The sequence below is a fragment of the Anarhichas minor genome, unplaced genomic scaffold (assembly GCF_050575085.1).
Source record: "Anarhichas minor isolate MPS153535 unplaced genomic scaffold, ASM5057508v1 ptg000037l, whole genome shotgun sequence".
In the NCBI taxonomy this organism is placed as follows: Eukaryota; Metazoa; Chordata; class Actinopteri; order Perciformes; family Anarhichadidae; genus Anarhichas; species Anarhichas minor.
In genome coordinates this window covers 2,032,497-2,058,662 of record NW_027466483.1, presented here as the reverse complement: position 1 = coordinate 2,058,662, position 26,166 = coordinate 2,032,497, and the positions used below count along the sequence as shown (strand labels likewise).

The 26,166-nt window shown below is 45.4% G+C and overlaps 1 protein-coding gene across 1 annotated transcript; it reads left to right on the top strand.

Moving 5' to 3' along the window:
• LOC142966287 (uncharacterized) lies at nucleotides 1–26,166 on the top strand. Its single transcript, XM_076106976.1, is given in 10 exon segments — nucleotides 1–145; nucleotides 449–635; nucleotides 14,034–14,512; nucleotides 14,789–14,851; nucleotides 15,050–15,225; nucleotides 15,445–15,866; nucleotides 22,782–23,374; nucleotides 23,894–24,109; nucleotides 24,792–25,914; nucleotides 25,916–26,166. Coding segments are annotated over 10 exon segments (3,609 nt in total). The 3' UTR covers nucleotides 26,121–26,166.

Genomic DNA, 26,166 nt, shown 5'->3' with positions numbered 1-26,166 from the left:
ATGTCTGCTGATGACAAGACCGAGGGGGAGCATGTAAATAATGAAGAGGATGGGGCCGAGGACCGACCGTTGCGGAACACCACAGGAGACAGGGAGCAGTCTGGACTTGCACTCCCAGTGAGACATATTCAGTTCTGCCTGAAAGGTAGGACTGAAACCACTTGAGTGCAGAGTCTGATAGTCCAATGGTGGTGTGGAGGCGCTCTACGAGGATAGTGTGATCCACTGTGTCAAAGGATGGGCTTCTTGAGAAGGGGACGGATGACAGCAACCTTGAGTGCAGGTGGGACACAGCCAGACTGCAGGGAAAGGTTAACAACTTTGGTGATGAAAGGACTGAGAGTGGGGATATGTGATTTGAGCAGAGCAGTAGGAATGGGGTCCAGGGTACAGGTACAGGATTTCATTTTTCTGAGGATTTCCTCAACATGGCTCTCCTGAACCTCAGCGAGATGTAGAGGAGACGGCACACTCGCAGATAAGGTGTTGGTGTCAGAGGGAAGCATAGATGGAGAGCTGGACATCAGAGAGCGAATGTTGTTGACCGTGGATCTGAAAAAGTCAATGAAGCTGTTGCATTGCTCCTCTGTAGCCTCAGTTGAAGAGGATGGTTGTGGCTTCAGGAGACAAAACTGGTGAGTGTATTCGCAACAAAATTCTCGCCCGACTTGGACTCTGACACACTGGCCATTTATCTAAAAGAAAAACTATGCCGCGATGTAACCTGTCAAAAGATAGACACTGCTTTAAGTCGGTTTAGCTCCTTCAAAATTACCGCCGAGTGCAATGAGGTAGGCGAAATGTATGAGCCACAGCTTTGGCCAGAAGGGACTTTTGTACGGCGTTTCTATGAAGCCCGCAAGGCTGCGGCTGTGGGGTCACTAGGTGTAAAAACACCCGTTGTTGCAAGGAACATGCTTGAGGGTGGGACATCTGCTGCCATGCAGATAATTGTGAAACATGAGTATTAGAGTTGTGTCTTATAACTCGCGTGGCTTGTGCCTGGGACAGACTGCTGGGGACAAAGCGCGGCACATTGTTATTGACACACTCATGGAGAGCGCTGATACCTTATGTATACAAGAGACTTTTTTATCCAAACAAGACCTGGATAAACTTAACTCTGTCAATAATGATTTTCATGGGGCAGGGGAATCCACAACAGATCTAAGCAAGGGCAGAATACCTGGGGGGGTCGCCATTCTGTGGCATAAAAAATATGATCCACTGATCAGTGTGATTAGGTGGACTGGTGCATAGCAATTAACATTGTACATAAGAATGTTTTTGTAATTTTAAATGTTTACACTCCTTATGAAAGTACCCAAAACGAGGATGAATACCTTCATAGGCTCGCTTTTATAAGTTATTTTGTAAAAGAAAGTGCATATACAAATATATTTGTTGTGGGGGATATGAACGCTGATATTTCAGATAACTCCCTGTTTGGTCAACACCTAATGCAATTTTGTCAAGATAGCAAGTTGGTTCTTTCCAGCAAAGTGCTGTTGCCAGTAAATAGCTACACATACACCAGTGAAGCATGGCATACAACCTCTTGGCTGGATCACTGTATATGTACAGCTGATGCTCATGACTGTCTCGAGGATGTTGCAATCCTGTATGAGCTGGCTACAACAGATCACATACCTGTCTCTATGACATTACATGTTGAGAGTCTACCTGAATTGACCAGTAATGATAACCATGAACAAAACTTTAAAGTAGATTGGTCAAAGCTCACAGAAGATGATTTCTTGCATTACAACTCACAAACCGATAAGAGCCTAAGTAATATTGAATTACCACTTGATGCAATTCTGTGTGGCAACATTAACTGTAAAAACCAAAACCACAATAGTAATCTATGCATAATGTGTGATAAAATAGTGAATTGTCTAAATAATGTCAGTGAATCATTCTGCAAAAAAAGGGCTAAACAACATAATCTTAGGCCAGGATGGTATGAATATGTGTCTGAACTCCATCTAGAGGCTAAAGAAGCTTTTAAAAACTGGGTTTTATCAGGAAAAGCAAGACATGGTCCAGAGTGTGAACACAAGAAACACAATTTTGTATCTCAAAATGGCGGCTGCATTATGACGTTTTGATTGACACCTCATTTGACCTATTAGGAGCTTCCATGTCCTCTCCAGAGCCTAGAATAGCCAACGAGAGTCCGCGTTGAAGGACAGTGCCTCTCTTCTTTCGAGTAAAGCTCGAGCCAATTGCAACCAATCGTTCTGATGACTCACGCTTCGGATAGCCAATGAAATTACGAAAACAATGATATGCAGATTCAGGGAGTGGATTTAGAGAAAGATTGTGGAAGTCACTTGTGACACCGCGAGTCAGGCCCTTGTGTCACTGCATTAAATTCAAAGTGTGGTGTGTGTGATGTTATGCAGAATTTGTAAAAGTGAATAATGGTGAAATAACTTATAGATAACTGTATTTAGACATATATAAGCTTTAGTTTGAATTATGAATACACATTTCCACACAGGCTGGGTATGTTTCTATGGTTACCATGGGTCCCCAAATTGTCCTTTTTTGGAAAGCGCCTAGACATACTCTTAGTAAAACATGTCTAAAATATTATTTTTTTTGTGGTATTGTTATCAAATTTGAACCTGGACTAGGTAAGGCTTCATGCTGCGGTCCCATTGTGTTTTCCAGCTAATAAGTCCCAGCTATAGTTATCTGCAGGCATCTGTTTGCAAAGTAATATTCAGGCGGAAATAAAAACCTTCTACTTCAATGTAGCTCAAGCGCAAGTTCAGACAGGAAGACACTCACTCCTAATCTCTGTCTCTCCTCTCCTTGTAATTACTCTGACCCGCTATCTAGACCCGCACTATCCTGTCTCTGCGGTCTTCCAGACCACCGTATCCTAGTCTGCAGTCCATCGTGACATTCCTCTATCCTTTGCTTTGACTAAACTGGACCTCTCACCTCTGGTCTAACATCTACTCGTTCACGTTCTACCCTCAGATTTCTCTCATAACTAATTTTCTATTTTTTTAGGAAATTCACCAGAGCAGTAGGTAAGGTATTTATTTATTCATATAAATACATTTCTTTTGGGGGATTAGGCCTATTGGACCTCAGTATCCCTACCCTCGGTGATAGTACTTCAGGATGGAGTCCAATCGCCAAAGACTTTGCACTTTTCATATGTGATGCATGTATAATAAATCATTGTTAAATTATAAAACAAGTCTCTCCTAATTGAAATGTAGCTCAAGCGCAAGTTCAGACAGGAAGACACTCACTAGTAATCTCTGTCTTTCCTCTCCTTGTAATTACTCTATCAGCTGATTGGGGGCGTGCACTTTTAAGTAACCAACCAGATTCTGCACACCGGTTCCTGAAGCCAATCATATCGTTGCTGTCAAACTTTAAATAGTGTTCTCCTCTCTGCTGCTGTCAGTTGTCATTTCAGCATTAAGCAGATGCGACCCGCCTCCACCCCAGTCACCTCCAGTCAGCATCACAACCATGCTCCTGATCCATCATCAGTGCAGCAACTCCTTTCACCACCACCACCAGTGTCTGGACTCCAGGGGGATTAGGCCTGTTGGACCTCAGTATCCCTACCCTCTGTGGTATACTTCAGGATGGAGTCCAATCGCCAAAGACTTTGCACTTTTCATATTTGATGCATGTATAATAAATCATTGTTAAATTATAAAACAAGTCTTTCCTGATTGAAGTGTGTTCAAACTTCTATTACTCAATGCCAGTAGCACTTACAGTGATTCTGACCATGCATGTACTCCAAATGGTTCAAGAACAGCTTTCAATTTACTTTGAGTATGCCTTGGATAGGCGTTTTAGGCGAATTCTACAGGAGTGGTAACAGGTTTTAAATGTGCTGACAAAGAGAAGAAGCTCAAAACAAGAGGGCCTACCTGTGATGGAAACATCATGTTTCAGTTTTCCCTATAACAGCTGAGAAATGCACAGTGACCACCAGCTCTGGTCTCCTCTCCACGGCCTCATAAACCATTGTGTGAGTCCAGCACAAACAGACCAGTATCTAGTGAAATTGTGTTTTGTTCTACAGCCAATATGTGATATAGTTTGTCTGGTTTTGGCAGATTGACAAGACATCTAGATGACCTCCAGTTTCATGTGTGTTTCTTTCTGAAACCAGGGTGAAAAATGCTAATTACTGTATGTGTGTGCTGCTCATCACCCTCTCAGCAGCTGGCCCGTATCTAATTGCTTCTACAAAAATTCCTCTCCATCCACAGGCACTGCAGAACAGAGCAGAGTAGAGGAATCAATGCACAATTCACATCTCTGAAAATTGGAGGAGCCGTCCAAAATTATTTATCAGTATGTGAGAGAGGAGGGCGTGTTTATCATGGAAAGTGGTCCTCGGAGATGTCAATAGCCAGCCCTCTGCATTAGTTTCAGGCTTGTTTTATCTGATTCTGCCCACTCAACTCTTCAGTGTGTAATCACAGCCACCACTACAGGCCTAATAGCACAAAAGCGATTATATTTGATTGATATAGGACTAATGAGCCAAAACCTGGATGATGGACAAGGATATGAGTGGAAGAAGGAAAGGCAGAGAGGCTTAATGATTTCACTAGTCTGAGATACTTTGTATTCTGGGTCTGTCAATGGAGGAGGGGATGCATGTCGCCTTCTAATGGGTCCGGCTTTTCACGATCCTCCTCCGCCCAAAACACTCAGGGTACTTGATGAAAATGCAGAATTTGCCAAAATATCTGGGGAGAAAAACAGATGGAAGATCTGAAATTTCATTGGAAGTCGGAAAAATTTAAAGCTATGGGTTTAGATTTTTTTGCTAAACCAAGTTCAAACCCAATTTGATGCAATTTTAGAGCACATTTTGTATAATTTCTGAAATGACAACCGCTGTCCCGCAGATCTCCATAACCCAGCTATTATGGTAAAATGAGATGGGAGGCCAGCTGAAGAGCCACTGGGTTTGGAACATTTTGAATTCTGTCCAAGCCAACTTTGTAACACCTGTATATTTAGTACCTGTGCAATCTAATGCAATCCACTGCTACACTCCTGTAATACAATTTGATGTTGTGAAGCTTGCTATGGAAACACACAGGTCTTTTAAACACACTCAATGCAACACAATAACTGCCATCATGTCAGTGTCAGACAGGCTGAACACGCCTGACTTAAAATGTCTGCAGGAAAGAAAGGAATCACTCCTGCCTCAGTGAGACAGTCATCACAACATATCAATAATGCTGCAACAGTATTAATAATGCAGGGGTCTGTTCTCAACAGAAAAAAAAACAACAGCATTGGTAGCGTGTTCAAAGTAACAAAACAAACATGGTGTCGTTGCTGTTATTTTACATCTGACTAGTTAAGCTGTGGTTTAGAACTGGTCAGCCAAGCCGGAATATGCAGGTGTCTAAAACACCAGGCTCTGTTGAACCTGACAAAATAAGCCTGTTTACGCCTCGTGTTTGATATATACAGCAACAGTGTCTGCAAACAGCTGAAAGTGCTGTCCCACAGTGATGTTGGGATCTGGCAGGAGTGTGTTTGGTTATTAACAAGTATGAAAACTAAATCGCTGATGTCAATAAAAGTATTAATATCAATAGGATTATATATATTATATATTATTATATTATATATTAACAATAATGGGGCACCACCCTGAGATTAGGGACCAATAACCAAACTGTAGATAAAGTCTCATAATTAGTATTCACTCACAGTTTCAATAGACAAAGTACTAGTCCACATTCAGAATAAACAGTGAAGATTTGAATTCGAGCACAGGCCACATATCAGCTATAATCACAATACATGCACAAAGTAATCACAGAAAGCTGCTCTTTAAAGTATAACAGAGTATATTTATCTCTAACAATACCGATTTGAAACCAATATTAACATAAATCAACAAATATCTATTATATAACTACAAGCATACTACGTAAAAGCAACAAACAATCACGTGATGAAGAGTGTGAGTGTGTGTTGGAAAAAAGGAGGGGGGGGACAAAGGAGAGAGAGAGGGAACAAGATGGCGGATGTAGTCACGTAAGTGATTACGCTGCGCAATACTCCAAAAATGGCGGGGAGGCTGAATAAAATGGGGGAATAAAACATACAATAGAGGCCGCGCTTACGTTCCACGTGTATATGAAATTTATGTAATGGTGTATACGTGTGTGAGAGTGTGTGTGGGTTAGTTTGGAAAGAAAGGAAAGAAGAGAGCACTCAATGCAAGGCAAATCCTGACCTTAGCAGCAAAGTACACTAACTAACTATCACACAGAAGCCCAACTGGCGAACTCAAAGTACATTTTACTGACTTTACTCGCGGAGGTGGATTTCATCCCAACAAAGCTCAGCAGCGTGGAACAACACTATTACAGCAGCAACAAGCACAACAGTTATGTTACACAACACTGAACGGGACTCAGTGGTCCGTAAAATACACACTAACAAGGTAAATACAGTAAACTTAACAAAACAAGGTCACAAACACACTATGATCTATCTCTGCCCAGACAAAGCCTCTCACTTGAGATTGCTTTGTAGTGGTTAGTGTGTTTCTTCAGATTTCTTTCTCTATCAGGGGACCGGAGCTCCACTGGTTTGGTGAGCTACGCGGCAAACAAATCCTCCGTGGGACAGCCGGGATTAATGCTTCGGACTTGTAGGCTGAATTTCTCTAAGCCTAGAACCGGGGATTTTACCGCTCTAACAGCGGGTTCACAGCGAGCTGATTCTGGCGGCGGAGAAAACAGCGAATGTTGACTTGAAGAATCCGGGAGCTTTGTGATCTTCCTCCTGCAGGTTAAAGTGGCGGAGCACAGGGCAAATATCCGTTTTCTCCTTCAGGATCCAAAAAAAGTCTATTGTTCGTCCAGCGAAGTTAAGACTATCACCTAGGGTTTTTCCTAAAAAAGCAACGTTGTTTCTGCACCTCCTTTCATCCAAGCTAAGTCGGATGGGATTTCACAGAGTAAAGATTAACAGCGATTCATATAGTCTTGGTGACGTCAGGGCGGTGTCACAGGAACTCCCTGTGGCTCTTGTCCAATGAGGCACCAGTGTTTGGTTTGAACCAAATCTCACACATGAGATTTTAATGCCTGATGGGGGTTGGTGTGGTTTAACCCAAATCAGGCTTCTCTTTTTCCACGCAGGCCTCTTCCTTTGTTTCAGTCCCAATCGTGATTTCCTATGTGTTCGGTAAGTAGTGTGATCATCTGATCCAGTCGTGGATTTCTGCAGAAGGAATTATATTGTAATGAATAAAACCTGTTCTAGCTGGCGGCTGTGGCTGAGGGGGAGAGCGGGTTGTCCAAGTTGATATCCAAGTTGCATGTCCCCACAAATGATTTGCCACACTGTGAAGCTACAAGGTTTTTGCCCACTTTACCCAGGTCAAACCTTGAGCTATAGAAATCTGCTCCCCTACTGAAGTCGTAGGCCTTGATCAGACAGAGCGCCTTTTGCAAATGGAAAACACAAGGCTCACCGCACTGCCTTTATGTTATCAAACACAAGTTTGAGCTTAATTCCGACTGACTTGAAAATTTGACTCACATGTCCAGCTCAGTGTCTCTACAAAAAAAGCCTCTAGCACCACAAACATTTGCCTGAATAGATTTTCTGCACATTTTCTACACATTTCTGAAAACCGTATCGTATTGGACTAACCTTATCAAAAAGTTATCAAAAGCTTGTTGGTATCTTATTGCGTTGTAAAGGCGTGGCTCTGCACACTAATCATCCAAAAATGTTGGGCTAGTCATCACAAAAATTGCAGCATATGTGTCACGGTTTAGGCTTTGCCCCCTGTGTTCCTGTGTCTCTGTGTCTGTCTGATTACACTCATCCTACTCACCTGCTCAGTCCACTCAGCTGCCTTCAATCTTCTCATCACCCCACACATATATACTCCCCTGCTTTCCCTGTTCCGGTTGTCAGATCGTCTCTGTTCGTCCCCCTGTCTGCTTCACGTTCAAGCATTGTGTCTTCCTCGTGTATGCTCCGTGTTCCAGCGTTTGGCCCTCGTGTTTGCTCCTGGTTCGTGACTTTGCCTTTTTTTATTCAGTTTGGATTTTTTGCCCGCTCCCTGTTGGAGTTGTTTTCTGTTACTGTGTTTGATGACTTGGAGCTCAGTAAAGCTACCTAGTTCTCCACTTCACCTTGTCTCCTGTGTCTGTGCCTGGGATTGAGTCTCTGATCTGCCCCTCGGACGTGACAAAATGTCCACATATGAAAACTCCACACTGAAACATACTCTGAACGTTGAATCCAAATCGACCACCGCTAGAAATGCAACAGATTTGCATTACAAATAAGTGCTAACATTAGCTTAACACAAACCATGAACTGTATTCTACCAACAGTTATTAGTATTTTTTTTAATTAATTAAAACAATACTTACCCAAAATCTGAAGTACCGCACTCATTTGCTTCCATCATGGAAGAAACACCATCGCAGACCGAGTTCAGGAACTAGCAGCAATCTAACAACACAGCTAGCTAAGAGACGAGCAGGTACTCGTCTTCTTCATTAGCTGTTGATGAAAGCACAGACAACAGGGATACAGCACATCTATCAGTGTTTATAAGACCTGACTCTCAGTGAGGAGCTCCTGGATGTAGCTGCCATACACGGGACCACGACGGGGACATTAGTGATGCAGAGAGGTGACAAAGTTATTGTAATAACTTGTTTGATGATATTTGTCTTTATTTTCTTTAAAAGTTTGATCTTTGATAGAGTAATGTGGGTTTCTTAACCCTAAATTAAAATGATTTATGTTATAACAGAAATGTGCTTAAATATCATTTTACATTTATATAACTGCATGTACAATATTTTTAAACTTGAATAAACAATAATCAAATGCAGAGACAGTTATTTACCAATATGTTAGGGAGTAGTTACAGTTATACATTCTTACATTTACAACCGGCCCTTTGAGGGAAACCATGATGCTGATGTGGCCCGGAGTGAAAATGAGTTTGACACCCCTGCTTTAGATCATCCTGACCAAATGTGAAGTCGATCGCATGAATTCTGTGGGAGGAGTTTGTTAAAGTACAACACCTTAAAATTATGAAAATTGACAAAAAAGCCAGAAATGGACGAACTACTGTATCGCTACCTAGTGGTTGAATGGAATGAAAATTGTAGGGTACGTAACAGGATGCGATGTGCACATATTCAACAAATTTTGCAATTGTAGGTTAAATATTTTTGAAGTTATGAGTATTGAAAAACAAAGCCACGCCCTATCAAGTTCATTTGTCCATATCTTCTAAACTAAATGAGATATCAAAAAGCTTTTGACAACATTTTATGATATAGATCCAATACTGATCTACATCAAATGTAGTAGCAGTCAGACCCAGTGTGTAGGAGTTTGCAAAAATGTGGTTTTTACTAAATTCAAAATGGCGGAAAATTTTGGTAGGCAAGCAAAATAATAATAATTCCTACAGTTTCAATAGGGTCGGTGCTCGGGCCCTAACTACTGTTTTGTGTTTGTTCTGACAGTAAACTGCAGCTCTGTGTGAATATACAGCAGTGTGGATCTCTAAGTGCCCTCTGGGCAGAGCCACTTTTTATGAGCCCTGTCCTCTGTAATGTAAATGATGGCATCTGCGCTGTGTCATACCGGATTATACATTGCTTATGCTGTGATGAAATAACATGAGTAAAGGTGTGCCAGCACAATATACCCCGGCAACAAGAAGCAATTACACCTGGAGGCCGTCCAAGTCAACAATACTGCACAGTGAGCACAAAGTGTTTACTGACAGGCACATTGAGAGGATGCCAGCACCTGTCTGTGAGCAGCTCTCTGGATGCCCTCTCCTCACAGCTGTATTCCACAATTGTAGAAGTGGTTACTACACTGAACATGGGGATTTAATGCATGAAAAACCCTGTCGCTCCACTCCACGGCTCTCTGAAGCTCTGTACATTGCTGCTGCCTGGCAAAAGGCGGTGGTGTCGGTGGCACGGAGGTCAGACAGACGCTAGATAATATCCCTATACTTTCATGTTAATAAAATGTACGACAAATTCACCAATATGTAGGATATTACCACTGACATTCCTGTGATATTATGTTGCATCGTCTTCTGTATTAGCCATGTGTTTACTACGTGTTTATTTGCATATAGAGTGGGGAGGTAAGATCCAATCACAAGTGGTCACTCAATACTTATGTGGAGATGCATTTGAATGCTAGGTGTGAACAGACGTACTTAGACAGGCAGAGCGCTGGGCTTTCAAGCAATTTCTACATCGTGGCTAAACCGTGGAATTACAATTTGCAGGTCTGTCATGTAATGCCATTCGGCCTTAAAGTTTTTTCCCATAGACTTACATTGGGAAAGTGACATCTGTAACTAAATCAACTTTCCAGTATGGCAACTGTAAAGTCCTTAATTAAGTCATTAGGTCTTAAAAGTTGTAAAAACGTGTATTGTTCCATGTTTGAATTTGATGTTCATGTTTAGCATTCACCAGCTTTAGCGTGTCGGGCACGTTTTCCTGAAACGTGCATCAATTTTGAAATCTTTTGGCTTCCCAAGTTGGAAATTTGGATGGAAAAGTACTTTTGTTGGAGGAAACTGAGACATCTATAAGAGGATCTCTCACACGTCTTAATTAACCACCACGTTGACGGTATCTTATCCTTTGTCCAATTCGGAGCCCATACCGCCATCACTCTCACACATTCATAAGTAGCACACAACTAATTCTCCATCATCAGTAGCCTCTGGTACATCTTCATTTCCAAACCCTCCAATATCAAAAAGAGTGCTGCTCTGCTCCATCATGTTACTTTGACTTTTTCATTGTTGTGTAGAAACAGTGAAAACCCCCGCCATCATGACTTGCATCCAGCACACTGTAAGTAAAAAAATGGAAGACTCTTACATTTAAGGATACAAAGAATTCAGGATATTTTTTTGTTATTATGCAACACCGGGATAAACAACATAATGCAGTTGTAGCCTAATTGCAACACAAGAAAAACATGACAAATTAAAAACTAAAGAAAAGCAGTAGTTTTCTACTACAAAATTTTTTATAAAGAAATTTGTGAGGAAATTTGCTTCAGGAGGAATGTAAACAGCAGAAACAACCATTCTCTGGGCAGATGATATGGCCGCCATTTTCACATTAAAAATGCAGGGAAAACATTGTCCATCAACTTTGACTAAGTTTGAGCATCAAGCATCGTTGATGTAAACAGAGTCCACCTCTCAAGGCTCTCATTTTGTCTCATGTTGTAATATTTGCCCAGCTCTGCCCCCACTGCGAAAGTTGGAAGAGCACTAAATACTTAAGAGATCTAGCCTTCGCGTCGAAAGGAGTCAGCTGAGGTGGTTCGGGCATCTAATTAGGATGCCTCCTGGACGCCTCCCACTGGAGGTTTTCCAGGCACGTCCAACTGGGAAGAGACCCTGGGGAAGACCCAGAACACACTGGAGAGATTACATCTCCCAGCTGGCCTGGGAACGCCTCGGGATCCCCCAGAATGAGCTGGAACATGTTGCCGGTGAGAGGGAGGTCTGGGTCGGCCTGCTTGCCCTGCTGCCACCGCGATCCGACCCCGGATAAGCGGTGGAAAATGGATGGATGGTATTATTATTGCACAGTGTGTTTCTATTGCACAGATGTTGTTAGTGTTGTGTGGTCTACTGGGAGCACAGCTTTTGATCTGATTTTAGTTTTTGTACTTTTTTCACATTTCTATCATATTGTCATGCGTTCGTGTCCTCTAGGAATTTTGAGGTAGCTGTCGCCATCTTATCTACAGTAACCATGGTTGCATGTGGTGTTCTCACCAATAGCAAGTTTATTGCTCTTGTTTTAGACTTTGATATGATAGGCTCTTAGAGAACCTGTCCAAATCTGGTTGGTTTAACTTCAGTGAACGCACATAGTCAGCTGAAGTCAAAGGGGGAGAGATATAGAGAGATTTGTGAATGATGAGAGTGGAAAGAGTCTTCCCGACAAAAAAAACAACTGCATTTGTCTTTTTCCAAACTCTGGCTATGCTGGTCTACCAGCTACTAAGCACCAGACTAGTACAGACCAGCATTGAAATCATCAAGTCAGCAGGATTCATTCTCTGGGAGCCATGAACGTCTGTAAGAAATGTCATGGCAATTCATCCAATAGTTGCTGAGATATTTTAGTCCGGAAAAAGCGTTGGAACGGCCAGCCGAGATTAGTTTACCGCCAACAAAAGTTGAAAATTCCTGTGCCAGCTGAAAGCATGTTCATCATTATCAGCCCTCAGAGATCAGGAATTACTTAAGAAACCATGTTTGAATCCAACAACATAATCAGAACCATTCTCTGGTAGCAGAGCGCTAACAAATTCTCTCAGTAACAGGAATCACATCACTATTATAGGGTAATGCATTAGATACATTAGAGAGTTTAGAAAATAGAACACAACTTCTCACACTAATGAGATAATGTACCAGAACCTTGCACATTGTGATACCTACTGCTTTCTGTTCAGTGTATAATGAAAATCAGTATAGGAAGGTTTTGTTACACGGTAATGTTGCAAGCAATCAGTGTTTTAAAAAGTTTTCGAAGACATCACATTTTTGTATAAGTCTAACTACACTGTACCTCAGGAATGTAGGCCAGGATCCTGTTTGTGGACTTCTGCTCTGCTTTCAACACCATCATCCCGTCTCTGCTGCATGACAAACTCTCCCAGCTGCAGGTGCCCGATTCCACCTGCAAGTGGATCACAGACTTCCTGTCTGACAGGAAACAGCACGTGAAGCTGGGAAAACACGTCTCAGCCTCCTGGACCATCAGCACCGGTTCCCCCCAAGGCTGCGTTCTTTCCCCTCTGCTCTTCTCCCTGTACACCAACAGTTGCACCTCCAGTCACCAGTCCGTCAAGCTCCTGAAGTTTGTGGATGACACCACCCTCATTGGACTCATCTCTGGTGGGGATGAGTCCGCCTACAGGTGGGAGACTGACCATCTGGTGACCTGGTGCGGTCTGAACAACTTGGAGCTCAATGCTCTAAAGACAGTGGAGATGGTTGTGGATTACAGGAAGAACGTAGCCCCACCTGCCGCTATCACCCTGTGTGACTCCCCCGTCTACGCGGTGGAGTCCTTCCGTTTCCTGGGCTCCACCATAACCCAGGACCTCAAGTGGGAGCTTAACATCAGCTCCATCACCAAGAAGGCTCAGCAGAGGATGTACTTCCTGAGGCAGCTGAAGAAATTCAACCTGCCAAAGTCAATGATGGTGCACTTCTACACTGCCATCATTGAGTCCATCCTCTGCTCCTCCATCACAGTCTGGTACACTGCAGCCACAGCCAAGGGCAGACTGCAGCGCATCATTCGCTCTGCCGAGGGTGATTGGCTGCAATCTGCCGTCCCTCCTGGACTTGTTCACTTCAAGGACCCTGAAGCGATTTGAGCATGTGATCGTGAGCATGTGATCGTGGACTGTGTGGGCCCATTGCCTAGAACCAAGTCGGGTAACCAGTTCTTGCTAACAGTGATGTGTGTTGCCACCCGTTTTCCTGAGGCCATGCCCTTGCGTAAAATCACGGCGCCAGTAATTGCTAAGGCACTGACAAAGTTTTTTACCACCTTTGGACTACCAAAGGTTGTGCAAACTGATCAGGGAACAAATTTTCTGTCCAAAACCTTTAGAGAGATATTGCAGTCGTTGGGTGTTTCCCACTCTGTGGCTAGCGCTTACCATCCAGAGTCACAGGGTGCAATTGAACGATGGCACCAGACTCTGAAATCCATGCTGCGAAAATATTGTTATGACACCGAGAAGGACTGGGATGAGGGTGTGCCTTATGTACTCTTTGCCGTGCGGGATGCAAAACAGGAATCCCTTGGGTTCAGCCCTGCTGAACTTGTGTTTGGTCACGAAGTGCGTGGGCCGTTAAAACTGTTGAAGGAGAAGTTGATGTGTGGGTCTAAGCCCAAAACGGATATGGTACAGTTTGTTTCCGTGTGTAGGGAGCGTTTGCAGCGTGCGGCCGGGCTGGCGAGGGAAGCCCTGTCTTCCTCCCAGGACAACATGAAGAAGAGGTATGATAAGACAGCTGTTGAGCGACAGTTTAAGCCTGGTGATAAAGTACTGGTGCTGTTACCAGTGGTTGGTTCTGCCCTTTCTGCCCGTTTCTCGGGTCCGTATGTGGTGGACAGGAAAGTGTCAGACACCAACTATATGATTCGCACGCCTGAGCGCAGAAGAAAGACAAGGTTGTGCCATGTGAACATGCTCAAACCTTACCTTTACAGAGAAGTTGCCCCGGGGGAGCAGAAAGAAATTGTGGGGACTGCTGCCCCCGAGCTGATTGCTTCTTCCATGGTTTGTGTGGAAGCCGTTGCTGACGATGGTCTGGCAGTGCCCTCGGATGGTCAGCAGTGTGGCAGGCTGGCTAATTCTGAGTTTCTGTCCAGTATAAACTTGCATTTGTCGTACCTGACGGAAAGTCAGTGAGGTGAGGTGCTTGAGCTGTTCCGCTCCTTCCCTACTCTGTTTGGGGACATGCCAACATGTACGGGTGTGTTGCAGCATGACATTGATGTGGGTAATGCAACCCCAATCAAGCAACATGCGTATCGTTGTCCTATGGAGAAGAGGGAGAAGATGAGGAAGGAGGTGAACTATCTGGTCGAAAATGGGTTAGCAAAGCCTAGTCGCAGCCCATGGAGCTCTCCGTGTTTGTTAGCTCCTAAATCTGACGGTACCCCGCGTTTCTGCACAGATTTCCGCAAAGTGAATGCAGTGACGGTGCCAGACTCATTTCCGTTGCCTCGCATGGAGGACTGTATTGACAGCATTTGACCGGCTGTGTTTATCACTAAGCTGGACCTGCTTAAAGGATACTGGCAAGTTCCTTTAACTGCTAAAGCTTCTGACATCTCAGCATTTGTGACACCGGACCATTTTATGCAGTATACATGTATGGCATTTGGCATGAGAAATGCACCAGCAACTTTCCAGCGTCTGATGCAACTGGTTTTAGGGGATGTGCCCCACTGTAACGTGTACCTTGATAATGTGGTGGTGTACTCTGAGACCTGGCAGACCCACATAGAGAGCCTGGAAGTGGTGTTCCAGCGGCTTGCTGAGGCATCTTTGACCTTAAATCTGGCAAAGTGCGAGTTTGGTAAAGCGATGGTTACCTACCTGGGGAAGCAGGTGGGCCATGGGCAAGTTCGCCCAATGGAGGCGAAAGTTGAGGCGATATTGGCATATCCAGCCCCAACCACCCGGCGCGAACTTCGCCGTTTCTTGGGAATGGCTGGTTACTACCGCTGTTTCTGTAAAAATTTCTCTGTGATCGTGACTCCCCTAACTAACCTGTGTAGCCCGGCTGTTCCATTTGTGTGGACCAGTGAATGAAATCATGCATTTAAGGCGGCCAAGTCTCTCCTCTGCAGTGCTCCGGTGTTGGTGGCTCCAGACTTCTCACGTCCCTTCATGCTGGAAGTCGATGCTAGCGCTTCTGGAGCTGGTGCTGTGCTGTTGCAGGACGGAGGGGGGGATGTGTGCCACCCCGTGTGTTACTTCTCGGCAAAGTTCAAGCACCATCAGCTGAACTACTCCACCATCGAGAAGGAGACGCTGGCCATGCTTCTAGCCCTTCAACATTTTGAGGTATACGTGGGTTCTAGTTCCACGCCGGTGATGGTATATACCGATCACAACCCTCTGGTCTTCCTGGCCCAGATGTGTAACCACAATCAGAGGTGTTGGGCCCTGATGGTCCAGGGTTATAACCTCACCATAAGGCACAAGAAGGGGGCAGACAATGTGGTGGCTGATGCTCTGTCCCGTGGGTGAGAAATGTTTTTTTTTCTATGTATAATAGAATTGTGGGTCTGTGTTATGGGGGAGTGGTTGTAGCCAAACGGATGTTTGGTTTTATGGGAGGGGGTGTTACGTGCCGTGTGTTGTTGTTGTGCTCTCTCTGATTACACGCAGTGTCCTCTCGGGTGCCGCCCGTTACTAGAGGCCAGCTGCGCCCAATCAACGATCGGAGGCGTGGTTAAAAGGAGAGGAGCTCCGGAAGGACAGCCTTCTTCCGGGGCCGAAGCCGCAACCAAGCCGAGAGAGTGGTGCCGTGGATCTCTCCGGGTACAGCCGTGTGGGCTGGTGTCGCCATCGTGTTGGTGCGATTATCATTTTGAGTCGCCCTCTGACTATCAGAGGGTAGTTTTGTTTTGCCGCGGGCTTATCTCCAATAAACGATCCTTTGTTAAAACCCTTCGCAGTGCTCTCTCTCTCTTCCCCCGGGTAAAATAACACCGTTACTCCCCGCATCCCTTAGATGCCTAAAAGGGGAACGTAACAAGGACCAAGACCTCACGACACACGAACAGTTTCTTCCCATCGTCAGTCGGGCTCATTAACAAAGCCCGGGACCCCCACTGACTCTGTCATCCCCAGGAACATTTTTTACGGGCCACTCCCCTGCACTCCCCTATGTTTCTTTATTTAAACACACTCAACACTTTTAACATTTCACTTACATTTCACTTGTTTACAGTCCTGTTATTTGTTTGTTGTGCACTTTATTTTATATTCTTTTATATTATATTGTAAATTGTAATGTTTCTATTTCTTGCACTGTTGATTGTTTAATGTTATTGTTTATTGTTAAATGTTATGCACCACCCGCCATGACAAATTCCTTGTAGGTGCAAACTGCCTTGCTAATAAACGGTTCTGATTATTTTATTGATTAATTGACTTTATTATAAATACAAAACCAAGCAATCAGGGGGCTTTATTACATGATAGATAAAGAATTTGTTTGGAGGAACTAACATAAACTGAAAATCGAAATAATTTCCTGCATGTTGCAGAGGAAGTTGTGGCTATTCAGCAGTGGCGGGCCGTGCATTTTATACCTGGGCCTTCAGTGCTGTCCTTGCAGCTGAAACACCACCTAATAATCTCATTATGACGCGCAAGCTACGGTTATTATTTGTTTCTAGAGGTGTAATAATACACGTATTCATATTAAACCGTTCGGTACGAGGCTTATGAACCGAACAATACGTTTAAATAATACTCGTGCATTTGGAAAAGGCAGAAGGTTAAATTGTGGGAAACATAATGTTTTCGGTGGACTGCGCTCACGTAGGAGACAACAGGCTTTGTGACCTCTGAACCCGGAACAAAAAAAACCCAAACAAAAGACAGCTGAAGCGTCGCACTTCTGGGAGGCTACGCTAAACTAGTTTAACAAACTTCGTAATTAACGGACAATGCATATAGTCCAAATCTATATAATTAACACAATGATAACAACCAACTCACAAGAACCAGTCACATATATTCATATGACAACAAATCAATCCAGCAGACCTGCAGCAACACGCATTCTGCTACACACTCAAGGGCCATTCAGATATTCGATGTAAAAAAACAAACGCAGTTGACTTACCAAATGGTGATCACTTAATAAAGACAAACTCCATCCTCCTTTCTTTGTTGACTAAGAGTTTAATCCCACGGTTAAATCCCAACTCACAAATCCGTTTCTCCTCCTTCAGCCATTGAGTGTTAAAAAAACAAAGCTAGGTAAAAAAAACTCAGACTAAGCCTCTGATGGCTACTTTAAGTTTTGTTTCACAATAGTCACGTGCTCACCCACTAACCAATCACAGCACACGCTGCACCTCACTGCAGTGCTGCGCCTTAAAACTGAGCTGCACGTTAATGCTGACGTACTTGTAGGCCAGCTAGCAGGCTCTGACACGTCAAAGAATACGCCCAACATGTCAAACTAAAGATCTGATTGGTTGAACACTATGACAATCAACAATATCGTCCCCATTCACTTAAACTGCAAAGGGATTCACTTGTGAGTCTGCAGGCCTCGGGCCTCTCTTCTTACCTAGAGACACAGAGGTGAAATCTGATTGGATAAAAGCTCTACTTAAAACAAGCTGCACTGGAAGCAGAGCAACTGAGGAATACAGTTGTGCAATGAGAAAATAAGATAATGGGGAAAATATTTTTATAAATTATAATACATGTGTATTTAAGAAAAATTATAAAATAGATATGACTTTGTGATTCTGTTTAGGCCAGCAGAGAAGGCTTTGCAGGCCCTGACGGCCCACCACTGCTATTCAGAGGTTACTGTTTTTGCATAGAGCTGATTAGATCCGACCCCAGTAGGCTATCTGAATTTAATTCCTGTAAGTAACCAGTATCATTTTTAATTTCTCATGTTTATAAAGAATCAAATTTCATGAAACTGGTTCAAAATTAGCGAGTGGGTGCATAAAGCAGGTGTGATTGTGTTGTAAGTGACCCATCAGAAGAGGGACAGTGCCTACCGTGATGTCCAGCCAAAATGTCATAATTCAGGTGGATTCGAATGAGCAGAACTCATCCTGGAGATCAGAGTTAACCTGTTAACGTGTCCTGAGTCGCCAAGCAGACACTATTAAATTGGTGACCTGAACTGAAAGTGAATCTATACTGTTTTCAGTCTGGTAGCTTTAAAGAAAGTGTAGATAAGTTTCCCTTTCAGTTCAGTTCCACATTGGAAAGGGATGTCTGACGACAAGATAAAGCGGTGAAAACATTCTAAATATAGTGTACACTTAAACTGATAATGGGGGTTTTCAGCAGGACATTCCTTTGTATCCCTTTAATGAATCATTTAGTAGTACTGAATGACTGCGTGGAGGGCTAGAGAACAGACTGGGCTGTACCCTGTTAATGAATAACTAGGTAATGAATACTTCATAATGTCTGTGAATCGACTTGCTGATCACTTCCTGATTAACTCTCATTATCTAGTTATTTAAACACTAGTAACCTCGTTGTAAAGTGGTATCCATATTATCTATTATCCTTTCACAGCAGCCATAAACTTGTCATTCGAAACCAAACCTGGGAATAAGAAACTGTTTTGTTGAAGATAAGAGTGTGCAGCGGTGACTCACAGAGAAGTGAAGAGCCAGACTCACTTGTTAATGTCACTTCAGTGAGCCGCCGCAGCAGTGCTGTTAAAATCTTGTTAAAATGAATAAATCAACATTACAACCTTCCAAACATTGTCCTTCGGTTTGTAAAACACAGTTCATCTCCCGCAGTCGAGTCAATATTTAAATGCACGAGTGCTCTGAGGAGAGATATTCATAGGATGTGCCAGCTGGATACAATTACCACTTCTGTTTTTAAAACTGTGCATGAAAAGAGAAGAAATACATCCTTCTGATTACATCCAGGTATCAGAGGGATTTTTAGGCACAGCATGTGCCCTTTCTTTGCACTTGGAAACCAATTAAGACCCTTCAAGAAATTTCAGTTTCAACAGTCAGGGAGGCATGAGGAATAATCTGACATCATTAATGCTTTGGATGCTTTTGGAGTTTTTGCAGCTCTGTGGATTCCCTTCAGGGCAGCACTGGCTCACACCAGTAAACAGACATCAACTGGCGGAGACGTGAAACTTGATTGAAATTAATAATCCACCACAGTGAACTTTCTTCTGACAGAAGGTACATTGTCTTTGTGTGGTTCTTCAGACAGTTGTGTTGAAAACTCCCCTTGTTGTTGTGTTCAGGGACGCTTGAGGATTTGTTACCAAGAAGCTTTCAATTGATCAGCTAAGCTGTCAGAAAAAAAATCAAATGCCAAATTGAGGGGAAAAAATAATAACCAACTGTGAACATACAAGCTGTGTCTCAATTCAGGGGCTGCATCCTTCGGAGGACCCAGCCTTCGCAGTCTACCTGGGCCGCGTCCTTTGAGGACCGCAAAGGCTAGACCGTGCGGTCTACCCTACAGAGGACTTCCTATTTGCGTCAACAGCTGTTCCCGCCCCGCCCCCCTCTTGCTGCTCCCGTCCCTAAAATCCCTGCTCAACAGGATTATATATATATATACATATAAATACATTAAACTAAAACCTATTCAATATATATACTGGAAAGGTTTTAGTTTAGTGTTTTAATCAGTTTTTTTATCATATATTCAATAATTAATTCATAGATCTTTTTCATATTGTTTTTCTATATTAATAATCAGTTAATTAAATCAGTTGCTAATAACTAATTTTCAATCAGTTATAGTTCTTGTAATTAAATTAATTTATCAATAACTTGATTTCATTTCATTCACACATACATATATATATATATAGCAATCCTAAAGTAGAGGAAATCAATCAAGACAGTTAACATTAACAGCAGCAAAACAAATGTCAGCAAACGTGTTTATTAACTTGCAGTATACTTGCATGTGCATATACTTTATATTTTTTAAATAAGTTGCCGCCCCGCAGGCACATTTTCTACAAGCTGTGTCTCAATTCAGGATGACCGTGCGTAACATTTAACAATACACAATAACATTAAACTATCAACAACAATCAACACAGTGCAAGAAATAGAAACATATTAAAATGTACAATAAAATATAAAATAAAGTGCACAACAAAACAGATAACAGGACTGTAAAACAAGTGAAGTGTAAGTGAAATGTTAAAAGTGACGAGTGTGTTTAAATAAAGAAACAGGGATATGCAGGGGAGAGACCAGAAGGAAATGTCCTGGGGATGTCAGAGTCAGTGGGGGACCCGGGCTTTGTTAATGAGCCCGACTGACGATGGGAAGAAACTGTTTGTGTGGCGTGAGGTCTTGGTTCTGATGGACCGCAGCCTCCTGCCAGATGGAAGGGGCACGAACAGATCATGTCCAGGGTGAGAGGGGTCGGCTACAATCTTTGTTGCTCGCTTCAGGGTCCTTGAAGCGAACAGGTCCTGGAGGGACGGCAGATTGCAGCCAATCACTCTTTCATTAGAGCGAATGATGTGCTGCAGCCTGCCGTTGTCCTTGGCAGTGGCTGCAGCGTACCAGACCGTGATGGAGGAGCAGAGGATGGACTCAATGATGGCTGTGTAGAAGTGCACCATTATTGTCTTCGGCAGGTTGAATTTCTTCAGCTGCCTCAGGAAGTACATCCTCTGCTGAGCCTTCTTTGTGATGGAGCTGATGTTCAGCTCCCACTTGAGATCCTGGGATATGATGGAGCCCAGGAAGCGGAAGGTCTCACACAGTCACACAGGGTGATGGGGGCTGGTGGGGCTACATTCTTCCTGTAATCCACAACCATCTCCACTGTCTTTAGAGCAGGGGTGTCAAACTCATTTTCACTCCGGGCCACATCAGCATCATGGTTTCCCTCAAAGGGCCGGTTGTAACCCAGAGTTCGTGACCATAGGTGAGTGTAGGAACGTAGACTGACCAGTTAATTGAGAGCTTCAGCTTCCGGCTCAGCTCCCTGTTCACCAAGACGGTCCGGTGCAGCGCCTGCTTTACTGTTGCAGCCGCACCGATCCTCCTGTCGATCTCCCGCTCCATCTTACCCTCACTCGTGAACAAGACCCCGATATACTTGAACTCCTTCGCTTGCGGTAGGCACTCCGTCCCCACCTGGAGGGAGCAATCTACCGGTTTCCGGCAGAGCACCATGGCCTCAGATTTGGAGGTGCTAACTCTCATCCCCGCCGCTTCACACTCGGCTGCAAACCGCCCCAGTGAATGCTGGAGGTCACGATCCGAGGAGGCCAAAAGGACCACATCATCTGCAAACGGCAGAGAGGCGATCCCGAGAACCCTAAACCTGACGTTTTCCACCCCCCCGGCTGCGCCTAGATATCCTGTCCATGAAAGTCACGAACACGACCGGTGACAAAGGGCAGCCCTGGTGGAGGCCAACACCCACCGGGAACGTGTCTGACTTATTGCCGAGGATGGGAACACAGCTCCTACTGCAGTCGTACAGAGACCGGATGGCCCGTTGTAACGAGTCCAGCACCCCATACTCCCACAGCACCCCCCACAAGAACCCCTGAGGGCCCGGTTGAAAGCCTTCTCCAAGTCCACAAAGCACATGTAGACTGGTTGGGCAAACTCCCAGAACCCCTCCAGTAGTCTTGCGAGGGTAATGAGCTGGTCCACTGTTCCACGGTCAGGACGGAATCTAAACTGCTCCTCTTGAATCCGAGGTTCGACAAACGGTCGGAGCCTCCTTTCCAGCACCCTGGCATAAGCCTTCCCCGGGAGGCTGAGTAGTGTGATACCCCGGTAATTTGAGCACAGTCTCCGGTCCGGCTTTTTGAAGATGGGAACCACCACCCTGGTCTGCCATTCTATGGGCACTGATCCCGACCCCCATTCGACATTGAAGAGGCGTGTCAGCCAACACAGCCCAACAGTGTCCAGCACCTGCAGCATCTCAGGGCGGATAGGAAGTCCAGTTTCAGCTTTTGCTTCAGACTGTATTCATCTTCTGGAGCAACAACTGAACTTCTGACTCACCCAGAATCTGATAAGTATCTTATTCTTGCTTTAACTAAGTTGTCTTTATAGCTGTACTTAGGCTTGCCTCAGTTGTGATTGGACTGTGAGTTTCTGCCTGTCTGAGGAGGTGTGATTTAGTCTCAGCTGCTGAATAGCTTTGCTAATTGCAAGGGAGGAGCCTGCACTCCTGGCAGACAATCAGTTGATTGCTGTCCTTAAGCACTTCTGTAGGTTGGAAGCGTCAGGCAAACGAAGGCTAGGGCGAACAAAGGCAACAGGGTGACTTTTTCAAGCCCGACTTCGTCAAGCTAAGACTTCTCGAACGTGTAGTTACCGCGTTTGTATTTGTCAAACCATGTGTTTGCATCCGATTTCGGTCCGCTCCTCTGCTCGGTGGTCATGTAGACATTGGGCCACTCCCAGGTGCCGTGACCCCACTAACCTCATTTATCCTACTGTCTCAGCTCATGTTGAGCAAGTGGTGGCGGGGGGGCTCTGGAATTGCCAGTCGGCAGTGCCGAAAGCTGAGTTCATCTCAGGCTACACTTCCTTGCTCTCCCTCAGCTTTCTTGCTCTAACTGAGACCTGGATCACGCCAGAAAATACCACCACACCTGCAGCTCTGTCAGAAGTGTACTCTTTCTCTCACACTCCCAGAGCTGCGAGGCAGGGTGGTGGTACTAGCCTCCTACTCTCCCCAAAATGGAAATACACTCTTGTCTCAGTTCCTCAGTTCTCCCCGTCCTCTTTCGAATTTCATGCAGTTACTGTCACTTATCCAGTCAAGCTCACCATTGCTGTTGTGTATCGCCCACCAGGGCCTCTTGGTGAGTTCTTGGAAGATCTCGACACATTAGTCTCGCACTTCCATGACGATGGCTCAACACTCATCCTGCTCGGCGACTTTAACATCCAGACTGATAAATTAGAACCTCTTCTTTCCTTCCTCTCCTCCTTTGACCTTTACCACTCCTCTTCTCCTCCTACCCACAAGGCCGGCAACCAGCTGGATCTTATCTCTCCTATCCACTGATACTGCTACTGACCTTCTCCTCGCCACCCTTTCCTCTTCTTTGAACAACCTCTGTCCCTTCACCTCCAGGCCTGCACGGCCAACCCCACCTGCCCCGTGGCTGTCGGACTCAGTGCGTACTGACAGACGGAGCCTAAGAGAGGCTGAGCGTAAATGGAGAAAAGGCAAACTCCCGGAGGACCTTCTTAACTTCCAAGCTATTCTTTCCACTTTTTCCACCACTCTTTCTACTGCTAAAGCTGCGTTCTTCCACTCCAAAATACTAACCTCTGCTTCCAATCCTAAAAAACTCCCCCTCCTCCTACTTCCTCCCTTCTCCCTGACAATTTCGGCAACTTCTTTGACAAGAAGGTAAACGATATCAGGTCCTCCTTCTCTCAGCCCCCCGGTCCCTGTCCATCCTCTCCCTCACTCTCTCAGTGTGTCCCTGTCCACCATCTCCAGCTCTTCCCCCAACGCTCTCCCTCCCTTCTCATGCCCATCTTACCCTATCTTGCTCCCCTCTCCCCTAACAAGGTCATCAACCTTGTTACATCTAACCGCCCCACCACGTGCTCGCTTGACCCGATCCCCTCCCCTCTTCTTCAGTCTATTGCGATTGAACTCCTTCCTTTCCTCACCCACCTCATCAACAAATCCCTTGTTTCAGGATGCTTTCCCACGGCTTTCAAGACTGCCAGAGTCACCCCCCCCCTTCTGAAAAAACCATCACTTGACCCTTCTGATTGTCAGGATCCCTGTCAAACCAGACACCTCCCATGGCCACACAGCTGCAGCCACTTCAGCTAATCACCTCCTGCGGGCTGACACACCAGACCCAGATCCTAGTAACGAGATCTGGGCAGTATTTGAACCCTGGTCCTCCAGACCTGTGTTGTCAGTTCGTACCGTCTTTCACCCGCTTCAACCCCGTATCATCTTCTGCATCGAGCGCCTGCCTCCAGTGTCCACCGGTCCGGGAATCACCCGTCCCCTCCGATGTGTTAACGGACTACACACCGCCACTCTGCCTGCCCTCCGGTGTCGAGCCACGACTCACACTGCCGCTCTGCCTACCCTCCGGTGTCAAGCCACAAGACATCACACCGTCGAGCTGCCTGCCCTCCGGTGTCGAGCCACGGGACTCACACCGTCAATCTGCCTACTCTCTGGTGTCGAGCGACGGGACATCACGCCGTCAAGCAGCCAGCACTCTGGTGTCGAGCCACGGGACTCACACCGTCGATCTGCCTACTCTCTGGTGTCGAGCCACGGGACATCACGCCGTCGAGCTGCCTGCCCTCCGGTGTCGGACCACGGGCTCCACACCTTCCTGTCTTTATTCTGGCTAAATAAAACCTGTTAGATCAACTTCTGTCTCCTGTGGTCTTGCTATTGGGTCCTAACTGTGAACTCCCGTGACACTGATATCAAGAACTTCAGACTGATTTCTCTTCTACCCTTTCTTTCCAAAACACTTGAACGTGCTGTCTTTACTCAACTGTCTTCCTATCTCCACCAAAACAACCTCTTGGACCCCAACCAGTCCGGGTTCAAAGTGGGTCACTCGACTGAGACAGCCCTCCTTGCGGTGACGGAGTCGCTTCACACAGCGAGAGCTAACTCTCTCTCCTCTGTCCTGATTCTCCTGGACCTGTCTGCAGCGTTTGACACTGTGAACCACCAGATCCTCCTCTCCACCCTCGAGGGGATGGGCGTCTCAGGCTCTGCACTCTCCCTGTTTGCATCCTACCTGACAGGTCGATCCTACCAGGTGACATGGAGGGGGGCCGTGTCGGAACCATGCATGCTGACTACGGGGGTTCCACAAGGCTCAGTCCTGGGCCCCCTTCTCTTCTCGCTCTACACAACATCTCTGGGTTCTGTTATTCGCTCGCATGACTTCTCTTACCATTGTTATGCCGATGACACCCAGCTGGTCTTGTCATTTCCCCCCGGTGACACTCAAGTGGAGGCACGCATCGCTGTGTGCTTGGCTGACATCTCGAAGTGGATGACGACACACCACCTCAAGCTCAACCTGGACAAAACCGAGCTACTGTTCCTCCCGGGGAAGGGTTGCCCGCACCGAGACCTGTCCATCACCATTGACGATACCGTGGTGATGCCAACTCGGACTGCGAGAAACCTGGGTGTGACCCTGGATGGCCAACTGTCATTCTCAGCAAACATTGCATCGGTCACACGCTCCTGCAGATTCCTGCTCTACAACATCAGGAGGATTCGCCCCTTCCTTACTGATGAGACGGCGCAGGTGCTAATCCAGGCTCTTATCATCTCCCGCCTGGACTACTGCAACTCACTACTTGCCGGAGCCCCGGCGTCGGCCATCAGACCTCTGGAGCTTGTCCAGAAAGCTGCAGCTCGCCTGGTGTTCAATCACCCCAAGTTCTCACACACAACTTCCCTTCTCCGTTCTCTACACTGGCTACCTGTAAGAGCTCGCATCCAGTTTAAGACTCTGGTTCTAGCCTACAGGGCAGTGAAAGGAACAGCTCCTTCCTATCTCCAGGCCATGGTCAAGCTCTGCTGCCTCGGGGCGATTGGTTGACCCGTCGCTCAGAGGTCCCTACGGCCGATCGACCCGGTCGCGGCTATTTTCTGTCCTGGCCCCAGAGTGGTGGAATGAACTCCCCACTGACGTCAGGACAGCGGAGTCGCTGCCCATCTTTCGGCGCAGGCTGAAAACTCACCTCTTCAAGAAGGCCTACCCTGAGCCTTCCACTTAGCACTTACTTGGCATCTATTGTATTCATACTAGCTTATTGCACTTAT